The sequence below is a fragment of the Apodemus sylvaticus genome, chromosome 22, assembly GCF_947179515.1.
Source record: "Apodemus sylvaticus chromosome 22, mApoSyl1.1, whole genome shotgun sequence".
NCBI lineage: Eukaryota > Metazoa > Chordata > Mammalia > Rodentia > Muridae > Apodemus > Apodemus sylvaticus.
Genome location: NC_067493.1, coordinates 18,976,415 through 18,999,834, shown reverse-complemented (window position 1 = coordinate 18,999,834; position 23,420 = coordinate 18,976,415). Strand labels below are relative to the sequence as shown.

General features: G+C 45.3%; 1 protein-coding gene across 3 annotated transcripts in view; it reads left to right on the top strand.

Moving 5' to 3' along the window:
* Positions 1-23,420, top strand: part of Insr (insulin receptor) — a 900,533-nt gene that overhangs the window by 79,451 nt on the left and 797,662 nt on the right. For all 3 annotated transcript variants that reach the window (XR_007975038.1, XM_052168340.1, XM_052168339.1), the window contains exons 4-10: positions 1,532-1,680; positions 2,854-2,998; positions 7,324-7,538; positions 10,460-10,586; positions 12,385-12,641; positions 15,763-15,930; positions 20,419-20,620. Coding sequence is in view for 2 of the 3 variants with exons in the window: in XM_052168340.1 (XP_052024300.1) it covers positions 1,532-1,680; positions 2,854-2,998; positions 7,324-7,538; positions 10,460-10,586; positions 12,385-12,641; positions 15,763-15,930; positions 20,419-20,620 (1,263 nt within the window). In the remaining variant the exon portion in view is untranslated. The remainder of the gene's footprint in view (positions 1-1,531; positions 1,681-2,853; positions 2,999-7,323; positions 7,539-10,459; positions 10,587-12,384; positions 12,642-15,762; positions 15,931-20,418; positions 20,621-23,420) is intronic.

Here is a 23,420-nt window from a genome sequence, read left to right as displayed (position 1 = left end):
TTCACCTATTTTCTTTGTGACAGAGTCTCCTACTGGCCCTGAGCATGACCTATTAGGCTCGGCTAGCTGGCCAGCAAACCCCAGGATTCTCTCTCCTTCCTCAGTACTAGGCTTACCAACATCTATTAGTATGTCTGGTATTTTTAAGAAAACCTTTCATTGTGTATGTTTTTATTTTTTGTGTGTGAGTGAGTGTGTGTGAGTGTGTGTGAGTATATGTGCGTGTGTATGCGTGTGTATGAGTGTGTGAGGGTGTGTATATATGAGTGTGTGTATGAGTGTGTGTTTGTGAGTCTGTGTATATGTGAGTGTGTATGAGTGCATGTGTATGTGAGTGTGTGTGTGTGTGTACACACGTGCGTGTGCACAAGGTTAGCATGTGGTGTTCGGTAGACAGTGTTCAGGACTTGCTTTCCTCCCTTCCCTTCGTTGGTCCCCAGGATTGAACTCAGGTTGGCAGGCTTGGCTGTGCACAGGGACCTTTACCCTGGGAGCTGTCTTTCCAGCCAATGCCTGACATGTTTAGGTGGGTTATGGGGGTTCAACTGAGGCTCTCATACTTGTGAGGTGAACACTCCACTGATTGAACACTCTCTCAAACCCCGGGCAATGAATTTTTAGGAGATAATTGGCTATTGTAAGATTGTAGCAGCAAGTTGGGAATATTTTTGATTGTGGCAATTTGGTGATAAGATGATGTTGGTATTAAGTATTGCTTGGGAATCTGGCTCTGTATCCTATACTGCCCATGGGTGCCTCATTAACATCGTGAAGATATACTTGGTTTCAAATATTTGAAATACTATATCAGTGATTTTTCTTTTGCTATGATAAAACACTCTGACCAAAGGCAGCTTAGGAAAGGTTTGTGTCATCTTATACTACTTGGTCACAGTCTGTCACTGAGGGATGTCAAATAGAAACCTGAAGTAGAAACCACAAATCAGAGTTTCTCAACCTTCCTAACATGACCCTGTAATATAGATCCTCACATTGTAGTGACCCACAACCGTGAAATTATTTCTTTGCTACTTCATAACTGTAATTTTGCTACTGTTTTGAATCATAGCATATAATATCTGATAGGTAAAATATCTAATATGTGACCACCAAAGGGGTAGTGATCCTCAGACTGAGACCCACTGCCGTAGAGCAATGACGCTTGCTGATTCAGTTGTAGCTAGTGTGCAGCCAGCTAGCTTTCTCATATAGACCAGGCCCACCTCCTTGGAAATGGCCACCCACAGTCGACTGGGCCCTCCCCCATCAATCAACAATCAAGATAACTTCCCACGTAGCCATGTCATGGGCCAATTTGATCTAGGCAATTCCTCAACTGAGACCCCCTCAAGCTAACTCTAGGCTATGTCCTGTTGACAGTTAAAGCTCAAGTGCTGAGCTCAGCACATCCACATTGGAGTGATAGATTGAGTTCGCCACTGGGTTCCTGTGACGTGTGCTGTCTTCCAAACGATAGGCTGAGAGAACCCTGTGCACCTCACTGATCTCTTTATCTCTGCTCTGCTCTCAGCTTGATGTGCACCCCATGTCTGGGACCCTGTCCTAAGGTCTGCCAAATCCTCGAAGGAGAGAAGACCATTGATTCTGTGACCTCCGCCCAGGAGCTCCGCGGCTGCACCGTGATCAACGGCAGCCTGATCATCAACATCCGAGGGGGCAGTGAGTATTTGCTGGAGCTGTGAGCTCTGCCTGTGAGCTGCGAGCAGGGATGTGCACAGCTCGGGGCTTCCCACACATTCCCCTCTCAGCTTCCATGGCCATAGTCACTTCGGTCCTGTGGTCGCAGATATTCAGGAGGCTGAGGCAGGAGGATTGCTTTAATCTAGCAAGTTCAGACTAGCCTGGATGACATAATCTTGTCCAAAGAAACAAAACAACAACAAACAAACAAAGTGACACATTCTTCAGTGGCCCCCTAAGTGGGAGACTCCTACCAGGAGTTGCCTCAGAATCCAAAAGGAAAATTTTGTGGTTCTACCTTTGCCTAAAATTCTTACTTTGCAGTTCGCAGCAGGAATCTGTATTCTTTATATTTTATGTATATGAGTATTTTGTCTGGATATGTGCATATACATGGTGTATATGTAGTATCCACAAAAAAAGAGGATATGTGACATCCTGGAACTGCAGTTAGAGATAATTGTGAGTTGCCATGCGGATGAGGGAACTGAACCCAGGTCCTCTGTGACAGCAACAAATTCTCTTAATTCTGGGTCATCTCTACAGCCCCGGGGACCTATCCTTATTAACATGCACCAAGCCTGCTTGTATGCACCTGCTATCCTAGCGCTTGGGAGATAAAGGTACCAGAAGTTCAAGTTTGAAGTCAGCCTGGACTCATGAGACCCCATATCAAAGAAATAAAGAAAGAAAGGCTCCAAGCTAAACACAGCACAACAAAACAAAACAAACCCCAACACAATGGGTAGTGCTGAGGTAGGCAGAGTGCTTGCCCAGCAGTCATGTATTCAAGGGATTCAGTCCTTAGCACTAGGCTGCTACAGCACACCAGGGAAATAATCAAAGCACTGAGGGGATGTAGAGGCAGGAAGTTCAGGAGTTCAAAGTTATCTTTAGGTGAATAGTAGATTTGAGGCAAACTTGAGCTACATGGGACTTTGTTTCAAAAATAGAAATAAAATAAAAGCAGGCATACTGTATTATAGATTTGCTTTAAACTCACTACATAACCATAGATGACTTCCAACTCCTAATTCTCCTACCTTCACATCCTGAGTGTGCGGGAGTGCACACACAGACACACACACACACACACACACACTGGATAAAGCATTCCTGGAGACACTCATGGGCACTTCCTTCTTGTTGTAGACAACCTGGCAGCTGAACTGGAGGCTAACCTCGGCCTCATTGAGGAGATTTCAGGGTTCCTGAAGATCCGTCGTTCCTATGCACTGGTCTCGCTTTCTTTCTTCAGGAAGCTGCATCTAATTCGAGGAGAGACTTTGGAAATTGGGTATGTGAGCCTGACTGTGTTTGTGACTGCTAACCAAGAAACTCATGGATTAGGAGAACAACGTAGGGATGGAGAGATGGCTCTCTAGATAAACTGCTTACTTTGCAACACACAGGTTTGAATTTGATCACAGGTTTAGAAAAAAAAAGGCAGGCCTAATATTGTTGGGGGCAGAGAGACAGGTGGATGCTTGGGGCTCCCTGGCTAGTCGGTCTTTACCTGCTTATCAGGTTTGAAGCCAGTGAGATGCCCTGACTAAGAAAACCAGGGTGGATAAGGTCTAAGGAATGGCAGCCAGGTTCTCCTCTGCCCCCACACTCATGAACTCTCACATACATGCACGTGCAGCATGCGTGTTCACCCATGCACCTGTGAATGCATGTACGCGCGCGCGCGCGCGCGCGCGCTGCGCGCGCACGCACACACACACACACACACACACACACACAAGAACTTAGAGCTTTTGTTCTTTTATAATCCAACTGAACAGAAATGAAGCATTTGTTAGGTGAAAAATGCCTGCGACGTTTGTAAATGTCCATTTAGCAAGAAACACAAAGTCTACTTTATAGTCTTTCTAGGGAAGTCAGAAGGTACTGGCTGGGATTTGCTAATGGTGTGCATATCTGTGAAAACTTACACTGAGAATGGAGTGTCACATATACCTGCTCACAGCCTTGTTTGGAAGCTTTTCCAATTGGTTCTGTTAATTCAAAACTATCACCTTAAAGGGATAAGGGACATGGGCTAGTTTATCCTGGAACCAATTATCAGTAGCTCAGCCCAGGAACACTGATAAAGGTTATCCCAAATTACATATTCCAGTGTAGTAATAGATCAGGATATTTTTATACTAATAGAACACAAAGTCATAAACCAAGGCATCTTTAAAATACGTTGACATGAAAATCAAAGAGGTAAGTAACAGAAAACCAGGGAAGTCTGTGCTGTTGGCCTCAGAAGTCATCTGAGTGTTGTGGTGACGGAAGCTGATGCTCTGCTTCGCTAGTATATTCCAAAAGCTTTACATGTTAGTCACATGGAGGTCAGGTCAGAAACAGAGGTGGGTAAGAGTGGCTATTAAGAGGGTTAAAGTCAGTCCAGGATAAATTGTAAGTAGACTTTGGACCTGCAACATTCTAACCTCTCCACAGTCACTGAAATTTTAATGAATTAATCAGCCTTTGTTGAAGGTTCAACCTAAGGTCTCATGTCCATGGTCCCCTCCCCGCTTCCCCCAACAAGATCTTTTGTTCACTTAGTAGAGACCATGCCTGCTCTTTGTTGAGATGCTTATCTTTCCTGGCCCCTGGAATTCCATCTCTTTAAGGTATCCTCCAAGCCACCCCCAGATGTCCTTCCTGATTTTCCTCTCAGTCTCCATTTTCTTTCTGAGTTGGCAACATGGACTCCTAGCCATGGCCCATGTCTTGGGATCTTGCCCAACCTAAGCTGCAATATTCAGTCTTGACTTCTCTCCTTACCCACAACCCTAAGCCCCTGTCTGTAGATTGTCTCAAGTGAGCACTGGGCACCTCATACAGCAAGTGCTGTTCTGACCCCAGGTCTCCAGCCTTGTTTGTGGAACTGTCCTTTGATCTGCTCTCCTTCAGATCCCACAGTCCTTGCTTAAGTTGCTCAAACAAATACAAGTCCCGAGTGTGGTGTTTAAACCATGGAGATGGACTCTTGAGCAAGAAGTCTGTGGAGGGTCATTGAGAAATGCGATGAAGTTAGATTCTTTGTTTCTTGTGGGCACAGAATGGGTGCCTTGCACTCAGTCTCCTCGCTGAAAAACCAACAGCAAATAGGGAAAGGGGCGAAAGGCCATGTCATCCGTGCTGTCTCAGAGCAGAAGCACAACTGGGTTGCTGATATGCACCTTTAATCCGGGGACTTAAGAGGTGCAAACAGGCTGATCTCAGGACCAGCCTGGCCTGGTCAGTGTAGTGATTTCTGAGGCCAGCTGGGGTTACAGAAAGAGACCATTTCTCTAAACCATTTAAGACACAAATAAACAGGAATGGAACAGGAAACCAAACCAAACATGTCTGCAACCTTCCATAGTTTTTATCCCCAAACTTGATTTTCATTTCTATTTTATTTGGTAGACCTGGATCAAATGGCTATTGCTGTAAGCTGTGAGGGAAGTGGGAAGACCAGGTAGCCATCTTTTCAAACCTTTGTGATTGAGAAAGGGAATAGAAAAGAAGGCTGGAGAGGTGTTTGAGAACCGAGTTCCGCAGGTTTAAGTTTGCTCTCCTGAAATAGCCATCTTCTCATGCTGATATTTATGTCACAAATATTTTTTTATGATAAAGCCAGGGCCTTTTGATTGACTGGGCTTTCTGGAACCAACCAGAGCTGTCCAGTAGAATTATAATACAAGCCATGAATGAGACTTTCAGTGTTCCGGGGCCCAGCTTAAAACTTACCTAGCCTATTATGTCTCAGATATTCAAATTTAGAACAATTAATTAAAACAATCCAGAATTTTTTTCATCTTCCTTTTTGTAGTATTTCTTTGAAAATCAGTCTGTCTGTCTGTCTGTCTGTCTGTCCATCAGATCAACCAGGCTACATCTCCAATGCGTTTCCCTCTCTTTCAAGGCAGTTTGGAAGTATTAGCCTGTTCGCATGGTACACAGAGTGTGATTTCTGTGTCTGTCGTGGAGGTCCAGGTCCGGTCCCTGCTCATCATTTGCGAGTAGACTGCTAATTATTTCAAAGCACAACTCTAATAAAACTAATCAAGAATACTTAAAACCTTGAGCTCTGTAATCCCCATAGGGGATTGTATAACCTTGAGTTCTCTCTCTCTCTCTCTCTCTCTCTCTCTCTCTCTCTCTCTCCCTCCCTCCCTCCCTCCCTCCCTCCCTCCCTCATTTTCCTCATCTTCCTCCTTTTTTCTTCCTTTTCCTACTCGTTTCTCCTCCTGCTTCTCCTCCTCTCCTTCCTCTTCCTCTTCCTCCTTCCTGCTCCTTCCTCCTTTTTCCTTCTTCTCCCTCTTTTCTTTTCTCTTCTTTATTCCTTCTTTCTCTCTTCTTCCTCCTGTTCCTCCCTCCTCCTTCCTCTTTTTTCTTCCTCATCTTTTTCCTCCCTCCTCCTCCCTCCTCTCTTCTTCCTCTTCCTTCTCCTTCCTTCTTCTTCCTTTCTACCTTCTTCCTCTTTTTTCTTCCTCCTCCCTTTCCCTCCTCCTCCTTCTTTGTCTTTTTCTTCCTTTCTTCTCCTCATTTCTTCTTCCTCCTCCTGATTCTGTTCCTCCTCCCCCTGATTCTGCTCCTCCTCCTGCTGATTCTGCTCCTCCTCCCGCTGATTCTGCTCCTTCTCCTGCTGATTCTGCTCCTCCTCCTGCTGATTCTGCTCTTCCTCCTCCTGATTCTGCTCCTCCTCCTGATTCTGCTCCTCCTCCTCCTCCTGATTCTGCTCCTCCTCCTCCTGTTCTGTTCCTCCTCCCCCGGATTCTGCTGCTCCTCCTCCTGATTCTGCTCTTCCTCCTCCTGATTCTGCTCCTCCTCCTCCTGTTCTGTTCCTCCTCCTCCTGATTCTGCTGCTCCTCCTCCTTCCTTCTTCTATGGTTGTTGTCTACTATACAGTAGCCTCAAGGGTTCTTTTAATTGCAGCTTCTGGGTATTTCCTCAAACCTGTTAGATAAAGAGCACTATTTTGCTCTTCCCCTAGGTCTCCTGTGGTTGTGTCTTCAATTCTCCCTCCTCCCAAACTCAATCTGACCCCACCCCTACTCCCCTTCTGCCTCTCTCTCTCCTCCTGCTTTCTTCTCCAGCTCCTTCTTTTCTTCTATCTCTTATTTTGCCATACCAAGAGTTGCATCTAGTGCTTGGCACATGCGAAGCAAGCACGCTGCCATTGTGGAGTGGGGTTACAGGCAAGGTCTCTACTATTGAGCTACATTCCAGGCCCTCACTGGAGTAGTCTAGTTAGGTACACTGCTCCTGACCCATGTCCTCAGGCCTCAATGGGGGATTCTAGGCAGGGCTTCTGTCCCTTAGCCACACTCTCATTCCCTTATTGGGGAAATTCTAGGAGAGTGTTCTACACTTTCCTGGTCATGAAAAATTGTCAGCTTTTTGTTCTCCATATTTTCAAAGATTTTTTTTTTTGCATCTGTACATAGAATGCATTTTGATAATAACCATCCCCCATGCATGCCTCTTACTCCACCCCGCCCCACTCCCTCTCAAGTTCATTTCTTTTTTAAAACAAAATTACAGCCCACTTAGTGCACTCTGTGGCACCCGCCATCCTGGAGCTAAGAACACTGGTTTTGAGTGAGTAGTTATGTGTGTGTGTGTGTGTGTCTGTAGGAACTATTCTTTCTACGCCTTGGACAACCAGAACCTGAGGCAACTCTGGGACTGGAGCAAACACAACCTCACCATCAGTCAAGGCAAGCTCTTCTTCCATTACAACCCGAAACTCTGCTTGTCCGAAATTCACAAGATGGAAGAAGTTTCTGGAACTAAGGGGCGGCAGGAGAGGAACGACATTGCGCTGAAGACCAATGGAGACCAGGCGTCCTGTAAGTTGCTGCTTTCCCTGTGGCCGAGCGGCTGGGAAGGGGCCATTGTTGTTTGTTGAGCTGCAGCTTTCTGTGAGAGGAGTTTCAAAATACAAAAGGCGGGGGTGTACATGTCTGTATATGTGTGTATGTGTGCATGGGTGTTCATGTGTGCATGTGTGTTTATGGATAGACACCTATGTGTCTCTGAAGGCCAGAGGACAGCCTCAAGTACTGTTCCCTGGGCATCATCTGCTCTTTTACTTTTGTTAGATTTTTTTTTCTGTCTAAAGCTCAACAATAGGCTTTATAGGTTCATCTAAGAACCACAGGAATCTGTCTTTCCCAGTTTTTTACTGCTGAGGATAGAAGTGTCTTATTGTTGTGAAGAGATATATGACCAAGGCAATTTTTTATAAAGAAAAGCATTTGATTGGGGTTGGTTTAGTTTCTGAACTAGGCTGTTGTCGTCATGGTGAGAAGCACAGAGGCAGAGAGGCAGGCACGAGGCTGAGAGCTTATATTCTGATCCGCAGGCAGAGGCTGAGAAAAGAGAGAGACTGGGCCTCGCATGGACTTTCGAACCTCAAATTCCACCTCCAGTGACACACTTCTTCCAACAAGGTCACATCCCCCAATAAGGCCACACCCATTTCTTCCTAAACACTCCTATTTGGGGTTAAGCATTTAAACATATGAACCTGTGGGGGCCATTCTTATTCAAGCTATCACGCTCCACTCCCTGGCCTCTATAGACGTGTAGACAGACTGTAACAGAAAATCCACTCAGGTCAACTTCAAATTCCCCATATTCTATCACAGTCTCAACACTGCTTAAAACAACCAAAGTCTCTTCTCAAGGCAATCTCTTTACTTTAAAGATTTACCCCTATCAAAAAGTACATCACATACTAACAACGTACAGTGGCGCAGGATATACATTGCCCTGGCAGAAGGGAGGAAAGGAGCACAGTGAGGAAATCCTGGACCAGCGCGAGGCTGAAGCCCAGCGCGAGGGCCAACTCCAGACTCTCCATGAGAAGGCTCTTCTTTCCAGCCTCGCCGAGGCCACGCATTTCTCTCCCTGGGCCGCCCTCCTTGGCAGACATCCCATAACTCTGGCATCTCCAACATCTTGGGGTCTCCAGTGCCATGTAGGCTTCACTTTCACATCTCCACACAATGACCTACCCTGGCCTCCATGCAGGGACTCCCTGTCTGAGTGACTGGAGGCCAAGCATTGAGACATATGAGCCTCTGGGGGTCATTCTCATTCAAACCGCCACAGCCATGATGGCTGGAGTTCTTTTCTTTCCTCATCTTTCCTTCCTTCCTTCCTTCCTTCCTTCCTTCCTTCCTTCCTTCCTCCCTCCCTCCCTCCCTCCCTCCCTCCCCCCTCCCCTCCCTCCCTCCCTCCTTTCCTTCCCCTCACTTCTTCCTCTTCTTTCCTTATTCTTTCTCCATCTCCTCTCCTCCTCCTCCACTTCCTCCTCTTCCTTCTAAACACAGGTTCTGTGGACAGAGCTCGGGTCTTCAGGCTTACACCTGAGCCTTCACATACGTGGGAGTAATCACCAAGTGAACGATCTTCCCAGCCTGCCAGAGGCAGGTTTTATGTATCTTATCTGAGTCAGTTCCATAAAGTACAATGTTTGATGTCCCATAAGCATAAAACTAACGCTGAGGGCATCAAGGCTGATGAAATATACGCAGCAGTCTATATCACCTGGGAAATGATAACAAGATGATGTTTGGGGCTAGACAAATGGTTCAGTTCTGTTGCTCTCATCCAAAGCAAGTTGGAAGAGAAAGCATTTATTTTCTCTTCCATTTCCAGATCACAGTGCATCATTCAGGGAGCTCAGGGCAGAAACCTGGAGGCAGGCACTGAAGCAGTGACCATGGGAGAATGGTGTTTGTGCTGAGCTACCTTTCTTATGTAGCCCAGGGCCACCTACCCAGGCGTGGCACTGACCGTGGTAGCTGGGCCTTCCTTACATCAATCATCAATCAAAAAAAAAATGCTTCCCAGACATGACCACAGGCCAATCTGATGGAGGGTTTTCAGTTGAGGTTCTCTCTTCCCAGATGTGTCAAGTTGATGACCAAGATTAGCCATCACACCTGCACATACATGAAGATGCACACACATGCATACATACACATACAGAAACAAGACCATCCCTTTGCTCAAAAGTGGCTGATTAGTTGTGCTTTTTACATTGGCATGGGTCATCCAATATATGGAGTCTTCAATACCTACTTATCTGCTTTCAAACTCAGCAAGACCAGTCCTTTGCTTATGTGGGTGAGACCCCTGGAAGCATCAGCAGATTATATACACCCCCCTGTTTTAATTGTCAACTTAATGCAATCTAGAATCATGGAGAAGGAGACTCTTCATTGAGGACTTTTCCAGGTCAGGCTGGTCCGTAGACATGCCTGGGGAGCATTTTCTTGGTTGATGATTGGTTGTTTGGGGGGGTTCGTGCTGGCCCGGAGCTCACCAGGTAGACTTGGCTGGCCTGGCTTTAGTTCTGATTGTTAGTTGAAATGAGAAGAGCCATTCCATGGACTCGATCTGGAACAACACGAGAGTGGGAAAGCTAGCTGAGTGAAAGCAGCGAGCAGGCGTCATCCAGATGTCACCTTTCACTACTGCTGTTGACTGTGGATGATGAGAACTGACTGATGGCTTGACGGCCTGCCTTGATTTCCCTGAGATGATAACCTGACCTGTGATTGTAAGCCAAACAAACTCTTCCCCCTTTAAGCTGCTTTTTCTTGTGATATTTTATCACAGTAACAAAATGAAAGCGGGACTCCTGCCACCCTTCAATCGCCTCTCTTCCCGACGAGGCAGGAGGTCGCGAACTGTGGTCTGAAACTGACTATTCAATATCCCAGTTGCCTCACATTTTCTTTCTCTTGAACACTCCTAGGTGAAAATGAATTACTTAAATTTTCTTTCATTCGGACATCTTTTGACAAGATCCTGCTGAGGTGGGAGCCCTACTGGCCCCCCGACTTCCGAGATCTCCTGGGATTCATGCTGTTCTACAAAGAGGCGTAAGTAAAAGGAGGTAGACGTTTGCTCCTTGTTGCAGAGACAGACAAAGGCTGTCAAGAAGAAGTTTAAGGGGCGGCGGGGCGGGGGGGGGGGAGTGCCATGTTGCCTCCCAGCTTCGTGGTGGGGATGCCAACAGCAGGAAGCAGCTGGTCACATGGCATCCACAGCCAGGGGGCAGAGAGCTGAGCACTGGGGCTCAGATCAGATCATGCTCTCCTTTAAAATAAGAAAACATTCTGCATGTTTTTATATTTTCATACATCTCTGTATTGTAGTTTGATCATATCCATCCAGCATGTTCTCCCCCACCTTCCCCCAGTGTGTCTATCCTGTTTCCCTCTCAACTCCATGTGCTCTCTGTGTTGTTAACAAGTCTTTGAATACAATAAGTGCTGCCCATGTGTGCATGAGCAACCGGCCAGTGTCCATGTCCCCAAAAGGGAGAGACTTGACTTCTTTTAGTAGCTACACACTCTTCTTCTGCTAGGAGAGGACCTTGGGGTCCTCCACCATCCTTGCTGGGATGTTGGTTGGCTTGACTGACAGCTGCTGTGAGTTGCTGTGTGTAGCAGCCCAGCCACGACTGGGAGTCTGCACTGCACAGCTTCCCCCAGTCAGCTTTTTCCCATTCCTGTAGGCTACAGATGTACCCATCTCCATCTCACAGTACTGGGATTACAAATGTTCACTACCACGCCTGGCCTTTCTATGGGTGCTAGGGATGGAAATCTGGTCCTCATGCTTGTATAAACAGCACTTTGTCCACTGAGCCATCTCCCAGGCCCAGTGGTCATATGTCGTTAGCTCATGTTGAGAATATGAAATTTTCTATGGATACATTAAAAATGTTGGGTGGGCAGAAAAAAAGGAAAAGAAAGACACTGCATCAACTACACCTAAGCTACTACACCGCGTACACCCTAGCTATGCCTCAGAGTTTTAGTTTACCTTCATGGTTATGTGGTAGGTGAAGAGCTTCTGCTCAGTGGCAGGAGTTAGTTAGCATCATGGATATATCACACCTCATGCTGCTAGCTTTGGAGAAGACCCACATTCAGAAGTGGAAATATGAAAAAGTTCACTTTGGAGAGGCTGGAGAGAAGGCTCCACAGTTCAGTGTGCTTACTGTGCTTCCACAGGACCTGGGTTTGATTTCTAGTGTCCAAGTCAGGCATCTCCCACCCACCAGGTCCACGGGATCCAATGTTCTCTCTGGCCCTTGAAAGCACATACCTATATTTACACACACTCAGATACACATTCATACTTTTAGAAAGCCACATGCTGTGGAACGTACTTAAAATCCCAGCTCCAAAGAAGCAGAAATGGACAGATCTTTTGGGGTCTCCAACTAGCCAGAGTAGCCTTTGAGGTGAATTTTAGTCCTGATAATATTACCCTATCTCAAAACACAAGGTAGCACTCAGATGTGTATGCCATTAGTCCCAGCACTGAGGAGGCAAGAGGCAGTTAGATTTCCGTGAGTTTGAGGCCAGCCAGGAATAGAGTCTGTCTCGATGGACAGAAAAAACAAAGTATATGGAACCTGATCCTGTTCCCCAGGTCCATGCACATACACTTAACCCCTAGAAACATGCATGCATGCGTACACACATACACACACACACACACACACACACACACACACACACACACACACTTCTGTACCTGAGCACCAAATCAAACAGAAAAGAAGTGAGTCTACATCTTGTACTCTCCAAGGTCCCCCATTCCACTTAATACTGAGACTGACATTTACACAGTGGTAACTCACCTTTTCTTCTTATTTCTCAAAAGCCCTTATCAGAATGTGACAGAGTTTGACGGGCAGGATGCTTGTGGCTCCAACAGCTGGACAGTGGTGGATATTGACCCACCCCAGAGGTCCAACGATCCCAAGTCTCAGACCCCAAGCCACCCTGGGTGGCTGATGCGGGGCCTCAAACCCTGGACCCAATACGCCATCTTTGTCAAGACCTTGGTCACCTTTTCTGATGAACGCCGGACCTATGGAGCCAAAAGTGATATCATCTATGTGCAAACAGATGCCACTAGTAAGTATGTGCTGGGGACAGGGGTTTGCTGTCGAACTGACTCTGTTATCTCTCGTAGGCAGCTACAGTGACAGGCTTTCTCCTGTGGTTGGCTTCTAGAGGAGCTAAGGGCTGAGGCTCATATCTTCATATGAAACCATAATCCCCGAACTACTTCAGAGTTCAAGAGTTCACTTTTGGGCTGGGAAGGTGGCTTGGTGGGTAAGATTGTATGATGTTCCCATTTACACACATTGAAAGCTGGGTGTGACCACGTTCATGCTTCAGAGTCCTGGGTCCCATGTACTTGCCTCTACCCCCAGAGCACTGTGGTTCAGGGACAGGGACAGGGAAACACTAGGGTAGCCTTTCATAGCTGCCAGCTTGGCTTCAGTTACAATGAAAGATCCTGTTTCAAAAGAGTAAGGTAGACAATTATAGAATGGGATGTCTGACTTCCTCTGCTGGGCTCTGTACAGACCCCACATATCTAACATACACATGCATACCCTATATACATATAACATATACATACCACATGACACACACTATATGTAATACACACACACGTGTGTGTGTGTGTGTGTGTGTGTGTATGTGTATATATATACACACACATCACATTTACATGCAGCTTACACTCACACATACACACCTGCCCATCATATACAATATGTACACATATCACATATAAACAGAGTATGTACATATATCAAAATAATTCATACATTGCATGTAACACATGCATGTACAAATGTGCGTATATGTAACACATATAACACACATACTACATATAATATTCACACAGACACCATCTAAAGAGCACACTAAAACACACATGCACACATGTAACACACATATGCACACATATATTACATACATTATATAGGTGCACACACACGCACACATGTACACATATGACAGAAATGGACATGTACCACACATATAACACATGAACCTGTAGCACACACATTGTTGAACTCAGAATAGCTGTAATTACCCACAAAGGACTGTCTTCAATCTCTGCGTTGGAGAGGGGAGAGTCTGAGTATGGTGGTACACACCTTTAATTCTGCTCTTGAGAGACAGAGGTAGATTGAGCTCCAACCCAGCCTGGTTTATGTAGTGACTACTAGGACAAGCAGGGCTACACAGTGAGACCTGTCTTTTAAGAAGTGAATTCAATCAATCAATAATCAGTTAATTCAAAATGAGAGTTAGACCTGATTATACACAACTGTAGTCTCATCGCTTGGGATGCTGAGGCAAGAAAGTTGCTGTGTGTTTGAGGCCAGCCTGGGCTACATATTAAGACCTTGTCACAACCTCAAAACAATAATAAAATAATAGTGAAATGTTTGGAAGGTAGAGGCAGGGGGATCAGGGTCATACCTATCTACATATTAAGTTTAAAGTCAACCTGGACTACATGAGACCCAGTCTCAAAAACAAACAGACAAACAAACAAACAAGAAACCCCCAGAAAATAACAACAAAAATAAGATTTTGGTTACTTTATATTACATTACTCGTTCTATTTTATTATTGCTGTTGTTAGTTTCTATTGGTTATAAGTTAAGCTTAATTATATGTATGTACATATAGGAAATATTGATCCTTCAGTGCTGTATGTGATTCCCAATATTCACTGCAGTTATAAAATACGCCACCACGGATGAAGGAGGACGACTGCATGTCTTTTCCTTCCTGGTGGGACATAGGAAGAGTGACTGTGTGAGCATCTCCCAGCCTCCTCATGACGAGGCCCTGCCCGATCGTCACGTTTGCCTCCCTCTTCCCTCAGTTTTCTTTCTTCTTTATGGCTCTTGTGTCTCCTGGCAACTTAGTTATATTTCTGTCACAGCTAACTCCTCTTCTTAGCTTGGTAGTGCTCAAATAGGGAAAGTTGTGTCCCTCCCAGTAGAGAGAGGATGCCTGGCCATTTCTAGAGGCATTTTTGTTGGTCACAGTTGAGAAGTGGGATGGTGGACAATTATCTGCCCCAAATGTCAACATGTAGAGAGTTAGCCACATCCTCACAAAGAGTAGATTCCCAGCTTCCTCCATTGGCCTGACTCTACACCATGTCCTCCCTCATCTTGTATCTAGACCCAGTTTAATTTCTACAAACTTTTGCCTTCCTGGTATTTGCACATTTTTTGCTTCCTGCTTTGAGAAGTCCTTGTCCTTCATACTCTACTGTTTGAATGAGTGCATTTGTGTGTTCCTGCACAAGTACATGCGTGTGTTTGTATGCATGAATCATATTTGAATGTGATATGTGCCAGAAGTTGATATTAGGGTCTCCTGTAGTTGTTTTCCATGTTATATATTGTGGCCATGTCTCTAAATAAACACCAAGGTTGCTGATCCTCTGTCTTTCTGTGCTGGGTTTATAGGCAGGCTGTTACAGTCATTGCTGTCTGGCATTTAGGCGGGTCTTAGGGATATGATCCGTCTTTATGCTTCTGTGGCAAGTGCAAACACTGAGCCATCTCCCTAGCTACAGGTACCACCATTCTTCAGAGGAAGATTTTTAGGGTGTCTTTTGAAGGATGTTGCATGACAGTTGAATAACGTCACCTGGAGCTGGGGGTGTGACTTGGTTGGTAAAGTGCTTACTTAGCATGCGTGAAAGCCTGGGTTAAATCCCCAAGTCCCTCAAGCAGCACTCATGAACTCACCCTTGGCTACGTTATCAAGTTTGAGGCTCACCTGGGCCACATGTAAGCTTGTCTTAACAAACAAACAAACAAACAAACAAACACAGTTTGATGCTTTCAAGAGCTCTCAGTGACTGTGTTTGATTTTGTTACCCCAAATTCATTTCTTCCTTCAATTTTCTTTTGGCCCCAGGACCATCTTCCTAGCTCCCCAAACAGCTGGAGCTTTGGCATCTCTCAGAGCCCAAGTCTGTTGAGTAAATGAATAAATGGTGGCCACATAATCCACCGTGTGAACGGGCAGTGATCTGGTCATGTCTGCCTGGGCTAGGCAAGCATTTACCTTTGCTACTTTTCTCTGTTGATGCTGTAGCAAACGACTATGGTGTCATTTGGGCCTCTTCTCCCTGCTGAGGCGCACCCAACAACTTCCATGATCTCCCTCGTGGTGGTAAATCTATTTCTCTTCTCCTTTCCAGATCCTTCTGTCCCCCTGGACCCCATATCGGTTTCTAATTCCTCATCTCAGATCATCCTAAAGTGGAAGCCCCCCTCCGACCCCAATGGCAACATCACGCACTACCTGGTCTACTGGGAGAGGCAGGCGGAGGACAGCGAGCTGTTTGAGCTGGATTATTGCCTCAAAGGTGAGCACAAGCCACTGTAATGAGGTTCGCTGCACCTCAGTTCTCTTATGGAGGCACAGCTCTCTTTTCCTGTTTCCCAGGATGTGCACATGTATGTGTACACATGTGCACACATGTACAAATGCACACATGCATGTACTCCATTCTGTCTCACATGAGACATTTTAATGTGTGTGTGTATGTGTATGTGCATGGATGCACTATGTGTAGATGTGTATGTGTGTGTAGGTTTGTGTCTACATATATATATAGAGAGAGGTAGGTCAGAGAATAACTTTGGTATGCCCAAGAATGCTATACTTTTTGTTTTTTAAAATTTTTTGCTCTTGGTTTTGAGACAGTCTTGTGAAGACCAAGCTGGGCTTAAACTCACTATGTAGTTGAGGAAGATATTGGATTTCTTGCACCTCCTGCCTCTACCTCCTAAGGTTTGGGATTACAGGACTATACCACAATGCCGAGTTTATGCAGTGCTAGGGATTCAAACCCAGGGCTGTGTGGGTGCTGCTGACGCTCTACCAAGAGAAATACACCCTCAACCCAGTTCTCAATTAAAAGTATTTTTATTCCATGTATGTATATATATATATGTATGTATGTATGTATGTATGTATGAATGTATTTCTCTAGTGTCTGTGTGTGGGCACACAGGTGCCATGACATGTCTGTGGAGGTCAGAAGACAGCTTACAAGAGTCTGTTTTCTTGTCAGCCACGTGGGTCCCAGAGATCAGACTCAACTGGTCGGGCATAGAGCAAGCTCTTTTACCTGCTGAGCCATCCTACTACCCCCTCCATTTTAACAAAGTCAGTACTGTGCATTGAAGCCAGTGCCTCGTGCCAATGAGGAAATGCTTTACCTCTGAGCTACAGCCCTCATCTTGTGGGTTTCTATTTTTATTCTTATTTGAAACAGAGTATCTTACTAGCCTGGGCTTACTAGGCAGGCCAATCTGGCTAGTGAGTGACCCTCAAGAATCCTCCCGTCTCCACCTTCCCATGATGGGGATTACAAGTATATCTCACCACAACCAGCTTTTTACATGGGTTCTGGGGAATCCCAAACTCGGGTCCTCATGCTTGCCTGCACTTTAGGGTCTGAGCCATCTCCTCAGAGCACACACACATCTCTAGACATCGCACATGGAACTGCACTCACCATCTCCCCAATGCATGCACTCGCACTTGCATACACACACACACACACACACACACACACACACACACACACACTCACACACACACACACACACACACACACACACACACACAAACACACAGTTAGACACTGGGCATGCACCCACCATCTTCCCAGTGCAAACACACGTCTTTAGATATTGTCCCAGGATCTATATTTTCAATTTCTCCAGTGCAAACAGACATTTTTAGACGTTGCACATGTATCCATACTCACTTTCTCCCCAGTGCACACACACATTTTAAACCTTGTACATAGAGTCACACTCTGTGGCTGTTGCTGGATATCTGATTCAGCACTTTCCCAGAGGGTCCAAAGCCCTGGGTTCAGTCCGCAGGACTGCGGATCAAACAGTAAAACACATTCAGTGCTTCATTCAGCTATGAGCCTCACAGTGCACAGACATATATAAATATGTAAATCTGAGTAGTGAATGTTTTCATCATGTCTTTGTGATGGAAACATGCAAAATCTTTTCAGTATTGGCCATAGAGGCTGGTGTGTGTGTGTGTGTGTGTGTGTGTGTATGCACGCACTCACAGTGGAGAAGCAGAGTGGACAGGGTGTAAGAAATCACAGCTATGTAAACTGTCCCGGAGTTGCCTTGCAGAGTCACTATATAGTATATTCTGTTTTTCAAAATAACTAAAAGTGGGTTATCAAAAGAGAAAGGTAGGGGCCGTCAAGATGTCTCAGTGGATAAAGGTGCTTGCTGCCAAGTCTGATGACTTAGGCCAGATCCCTAGGACCTGTATGGTGCGAAGAGAGAGCTTACTTCCAAAAGCTATTATCTGACCCACCTCCCCGCCACCATTTATTAAAACAGAACAAAAAAACCCACAACCCACTATCAAATCAGAGAAGGTGAAAATGGGCTGTTCTTTTAGTTCCTGGATTTTTTTTTTCCTTGATTCCTTTTCAGTTCGCAATATCCTTAGCCTGTGACCTTGTAGAAGCAGGCCGAGGGGGCTGCTGGAGAGGTGTGGCTGAGGTCTGTGCTTGGATCCACCCCTGGCCTGGCATCGGGTTTTGGCTAAGTCATGCAGCTTGTAGTCTGTCTCCTTTTGTGGAGAGGGGTGGAGGACAGATGATTCCTGGGAACAGTCCCAACTCTAAGATCATGTGCTATATGCATGCCTGTGACATCATCCCTGCCTGGGCCAGGATCACCAACTTGGTTTATCTCCTTGAATACTTTATATAACTTGAGAGCAAGTCCAGTCCTGGGCTCAGCTCTGACTTGGTGGCTCTGCATTTGAGTATAGGAAACCACCAGCTAGCCAAAGTCGTACTTTCTGCTTGTTTGTTTTGCTTAAAAAAACCAGGAACTTCAACAAGTTTGACTGTGCTGTTGTTTGTTCCTAACAAAGTCTCCCATGGCCCAGGTTGGCCTTAAACTCATGACGTACCCCGAGGATGACCCTGATCATCCTGCCGGTGCTGATGGAGTGTTAGGCGATCTCCACTGTGCCAGGGCTACTGCAGTGAACTTCCATTCTGTAGGTGGGAATTCGTGATTAGAGAGGCTGAGGATATAGCTTAGTTGGTAAACACCTTCCTAGCCCTCAGGAAGCCCTGTCTCCACTCGAGCACCATGGAGACCCAGTGCAGGGGTTCAGTCCGGCCACTGCAGCGTCTGGAAGGTGGAAGCAGGAAGGTTGGGCATTTAATGTCACCCCTTCCTCCATAGCAAGTCTGAGTCCTTTCTAAGGTATGTGGGACCCTTTGTCAAAACAAAAACGAAATCACCTTACATCCACGAATACCACAAGGGAGGGTAAAAATAGTGATATTTGAATATCGCAGAATTTATTTGCACATGCATGTGTATAGATGTACACATTTTTGCTCGTGTGTTTGGAGTTTGACTGATCCATCTCCCTAGTGTGCACACACAACTTTTTAAACGTTACACACAGGTACACACTCTTCTGGAAGCACACATAGGGCTTTATTGGAGGTGGATGTCGGGCGTCTTGCTCTGGGGCGCCTTGCCTTTTGAAGCAGGGATTTTCATTGAACCTGATGCTCACCAATTTGGCTAGACTGGATGGCTAGTAAGTTCCAGGGATCCCCCTATCTCTCATTTCCCAGCACTGAAGAGTAAGATGTGTACTATTATGCTTGGTTTTTCTGTGGGTACCAAGGATTGAACTCAGGTCCTCATACTTGTGACCGACTCTTTACCTGCTGAGCCATTCACCAGCCCACAGAGCTTATACGACAGACAAAGGCAGAATATGGAGGCCATGTTTGGAGGAAATGAATCCAGTGTTGAATGAGGACAGAGCTTTGGTTTAGATGAGAAAGTTCTGGAAACGGTTAGAGGCAATGATTGTGCCACACTGTAAATAGACAATGCCGCTAGCTATATACTCACACATGGTTTCAATGGCGACGTTTTATATTATGTTTATTTAACCATAATTTTGATAATCATATAATAAATGGCCAGTAGTCTCTTCCTATTTGTATCACAATTGGATTTTACTTTTAATTGTGGTAAATTTGAGGGCTAAGGAAATGATACTGGATAAAATGTCTGCTGTACAAACAGGATGACCTGAGTTTGGATCCCCAACATCCAAGGAGTAAAAAGCTGGTTTTGGTGGCACGCATCTGTAACCATGGCACTGGGGAGGCAGAGACAGGTAGATTGGCAGCATGCATCTGTAACCATGGCACTGGGAAGGTGGAGACAGGCAGATCATGGAGTTTGCTGGTCCACTGGCCTAGCAACTTGTGAAGTCCAAGTTTAATGAGAGACTGTCTCATTGACTAAGATGGAGGACTGGCAAGATATATCAGTAGGTAAAGGTATTTACTGCCAAGCCTTACAGATTAACTTTAATCACTAGAACCCATATGGTAGAAGAGAAAATAGATTCCGGAAAGTTATCCTCAGACATCCACATGTGCACTTTGTCTTGTCCCCCTCCCTCATAAAATTAATTTAATAATAATAATAATAAAGAAAAGACTGTAGAAGACACTTGATATCATGTATTCACTCATACATAAATTCAGGTAACATAGACATACACACAGAGTGCACAAAAACACACATAGCAAATTTGGAGCTCCTAGTATTCAGACACTGTAATTTGACTCTTTGGTCCAGGCGTGTGTGTGTGTGTGTGTGTGTGTGTGTGTGTGTGTGTGTGTGTGTGTGGTGTATGTATGTTGGAGTGTGCTTTGTGTCATGTATATGTGTGTTTAAATGTATGTGTACATAGTGTGTGTTCTGCGGGAGACTTGAGCCCTGGTTTGTTCTGCCTCACCTCTCCCTAGGGCTGAAGCTCCCCTCACGGACCTGGTCCCCACCTTTTGAGTCTGACGATTCTCAGAAGCACAATCAGAGTGAGTACGACGACTCGGCCAGTGAGTGCTGCTCCTGCCCTAAGACTGACTCTCAGATCCTGAAGGAGCTGGAGGAGTCGTCATTCAGGAAGACCTTCGAGGATTACCTGCACAACGTGGTTTTTGTCCCCAGGTCAGAGCTTTGCACGGGCCAGCTCTCTTTCTGTCTGTTAGCTTGGTGCCAAGTCTTTTTAGGGAAGGAAGTGAACTCAGGAGACTGTAAATGGGGAGGTAACTGGAGCCTAAGCTCAATTGTGTGTTTGTGGTTGGAGGGGGAAAACAGTCTTGTTTGTTGTTGGGGAGAGGGCTCAGTTAGGAAAGTATTTGCCCTAGAAACACATGGACCTGAGTCTGGTACCCAGAACCAACACAAAAAGACTGGTGTGTGCTTATATTCCCATTACTGGGGAGGCAGACACAGGATTCCTGGGCCTTTCTGCTAGCTGACGGGTCTAACTGGTAACATCTGGGCCCAAAGAGACAAGGTGGACAGCACAAGAGACAACACTGTCCTCTGACTTTACATGGCTTTACCTTTTCACACATGTGCACTTACACACATATGTTCACATGTAAGTACACATGTGACCCACAGATGTATTTGTGTGTATACACATACACACTCAAATAACTGTGCACTTGTACATGGGTGCAAACACACACAAATATATCTGTGGGTCACATATGCACAAACACATGTGTATACACACACAGAAATACCCTTATGGATATGTATACTAATGTATGCATACACACAAATACACCTGTGAATCACATGTTCATGTAATATGTGTTCACACATATGTAAATATGCCTGTGCGTTACAAGCTTTTTCTTGTTCCTCTGCCTGATTTGAGCCAAAAACAAGCAGATATGCCTGGATCTAGTTTCCATCCCATGTATGTGTCTTACAGAATGTCGGAGCTCTGGGTATCAGGGACTCTGGAAGCTGTCTGTCTCGGCTCTCTATCTTATATGTCCTAGTTTGAACAAGTTACTATACTGCTCTGTGCCCCCAGTTTTCTTATCTGCACGATGGACATAGCACAGTTGACCTCTGGGGTCTCCAGTGGATTGGTTCCAGGATCCTGAGGTTACCCCACAGATTCTCAAGTCTCTTAAGTAGATGTCATAATATGTGCCAGACCCCCACCTTCCCATATGAAACCATCTTTAGATAACTTACAACATCTTCAGACAATGAGCATGCTATATAAATAATTTTTTACACCATATTGTGTAACATGGGCACCATGACAAGAAAAAAGTGTGTATATGTTTACTATGACACAACTTTCTTTCTTTTTTTTAATATTTTTATTTTCTATATTCTTTGTTTACATTCCAAATGATTTCCCCTTTCCCAGACCCCCCCTCCCCATATGTCCCATAAACCTTCTTCTCTCCATCCCTTCTCCAATCACCTCCCTCTTTTTCTCTGTCCTTATATTCCCTTCCCATGCTAGATCAATCCTTTCCAGGATCAGGACTTTCTCCATACTTCTTCATGGGAGTCATTTGTTATGCGATTTGTGCCTTGGGTATTCAGGGCTTCTGGGCTAATTAATATCCACTTATCAGAGATTGCATTCCATGTGTATTCTTTTGTGATTGGGTTATCTCACTTAGGATGATATTTTCCAGATCAAACCATTTGCCTAAAAATTTTGTGAATTCATTGTTTCTAATTGCTGAGTAGTATTCCATTGTGTAAATATACCACATTTTCTGAATCCATTCCTCCTTTGAGGGACATCTGGGTTCTTTCCAGCTTCTGGCTATTATAAATAAGACACAACTTTCTTATGTCAGTCTTTGACAGTTTCATACATGTATACAATGTATCTTAGTCATATTGACCTCAGTTGCCCCGTTTATACTCCCACCAACATGTCTGCTCTTTCATGTTGTTCTTGTCCTCTTCTTTCTCCTTCTCTTCATTCTTATGACTCATTGCACCAGTTAGCGCTGCCTGCTGGAACGTTGCGTGGTTGGCGTGACTTCATGCTGGCTGTCTTGTTCAAGTGCGATGCCCATGTTCCTGTGCAGAAGATGGCATCCCTTACACCTCCCATCTTCCAGTTCTTACGTGCTGCTTTCTGCTTCCTCCTCTGCAGTGCAGGGCAGTGCAGTGCATGGCATTGGCATTGGCATTGGCATTGGCAGAAATTTCCCATTTAGGACTGGGCACCCAACAGCCACTTATTCTCAGCACTTTGATCAGCTATGACTCTCTGCCCAGTGTCAAAAGAAGTTTCCCTGAGCAGGGTTGAGACCAGCAGTGATCTACGTGCATAAACATAAATATGTCAAGAGCAGTTTGACAACTTGTTCGTTTAGCAAAGCCACAGTGGTAGGCTTCCCATCAGGGCATATGACTTCCAGAACTAGACTTTTGAACAGGGTTACACATAAATTCTCTCCGGTGGTGGAGCAGACCTTATATCCCTGAGAGCAGTTGGTTACCTCTTGTAATGGTCGCACTACTGTTTTATTAGTGGCATATCTTGCCTGACAAGACTGCAGATCTCCTGGATCCTATGGGCGTACTGTAAAAGCATTCTTTGTGTTCTAAGGTTGTAAGCCTGAAAGACTGGCTCAGGGCCCCTCAACAGTGGCACTGCGCACTTGGATTCAAGTTATTCCTCTGTAGGGGGACCCATCCTGGGCATCGTAGGGTGCTGACCTTTTTGGTCTCTAACTGCTTAGTTTTAGTAGTGCCTCTTTTCAGATATCACTTCCAGAACATATTCCCAGAAACTTCCAGATGTTTCCCAGAGCGTGAGCTTTGAATATTCCCGCTGCTTAGGTTTTTGTATTTTTCCATCTTTGTCTCCTTCCCTCAAGTTCTTAACTAGATTTGCCCTCTGCTCACCTACCTCCCAAATCAAAGGCAATATTCCATTTTCTGAGCACATCAAAACTCTAGAAAG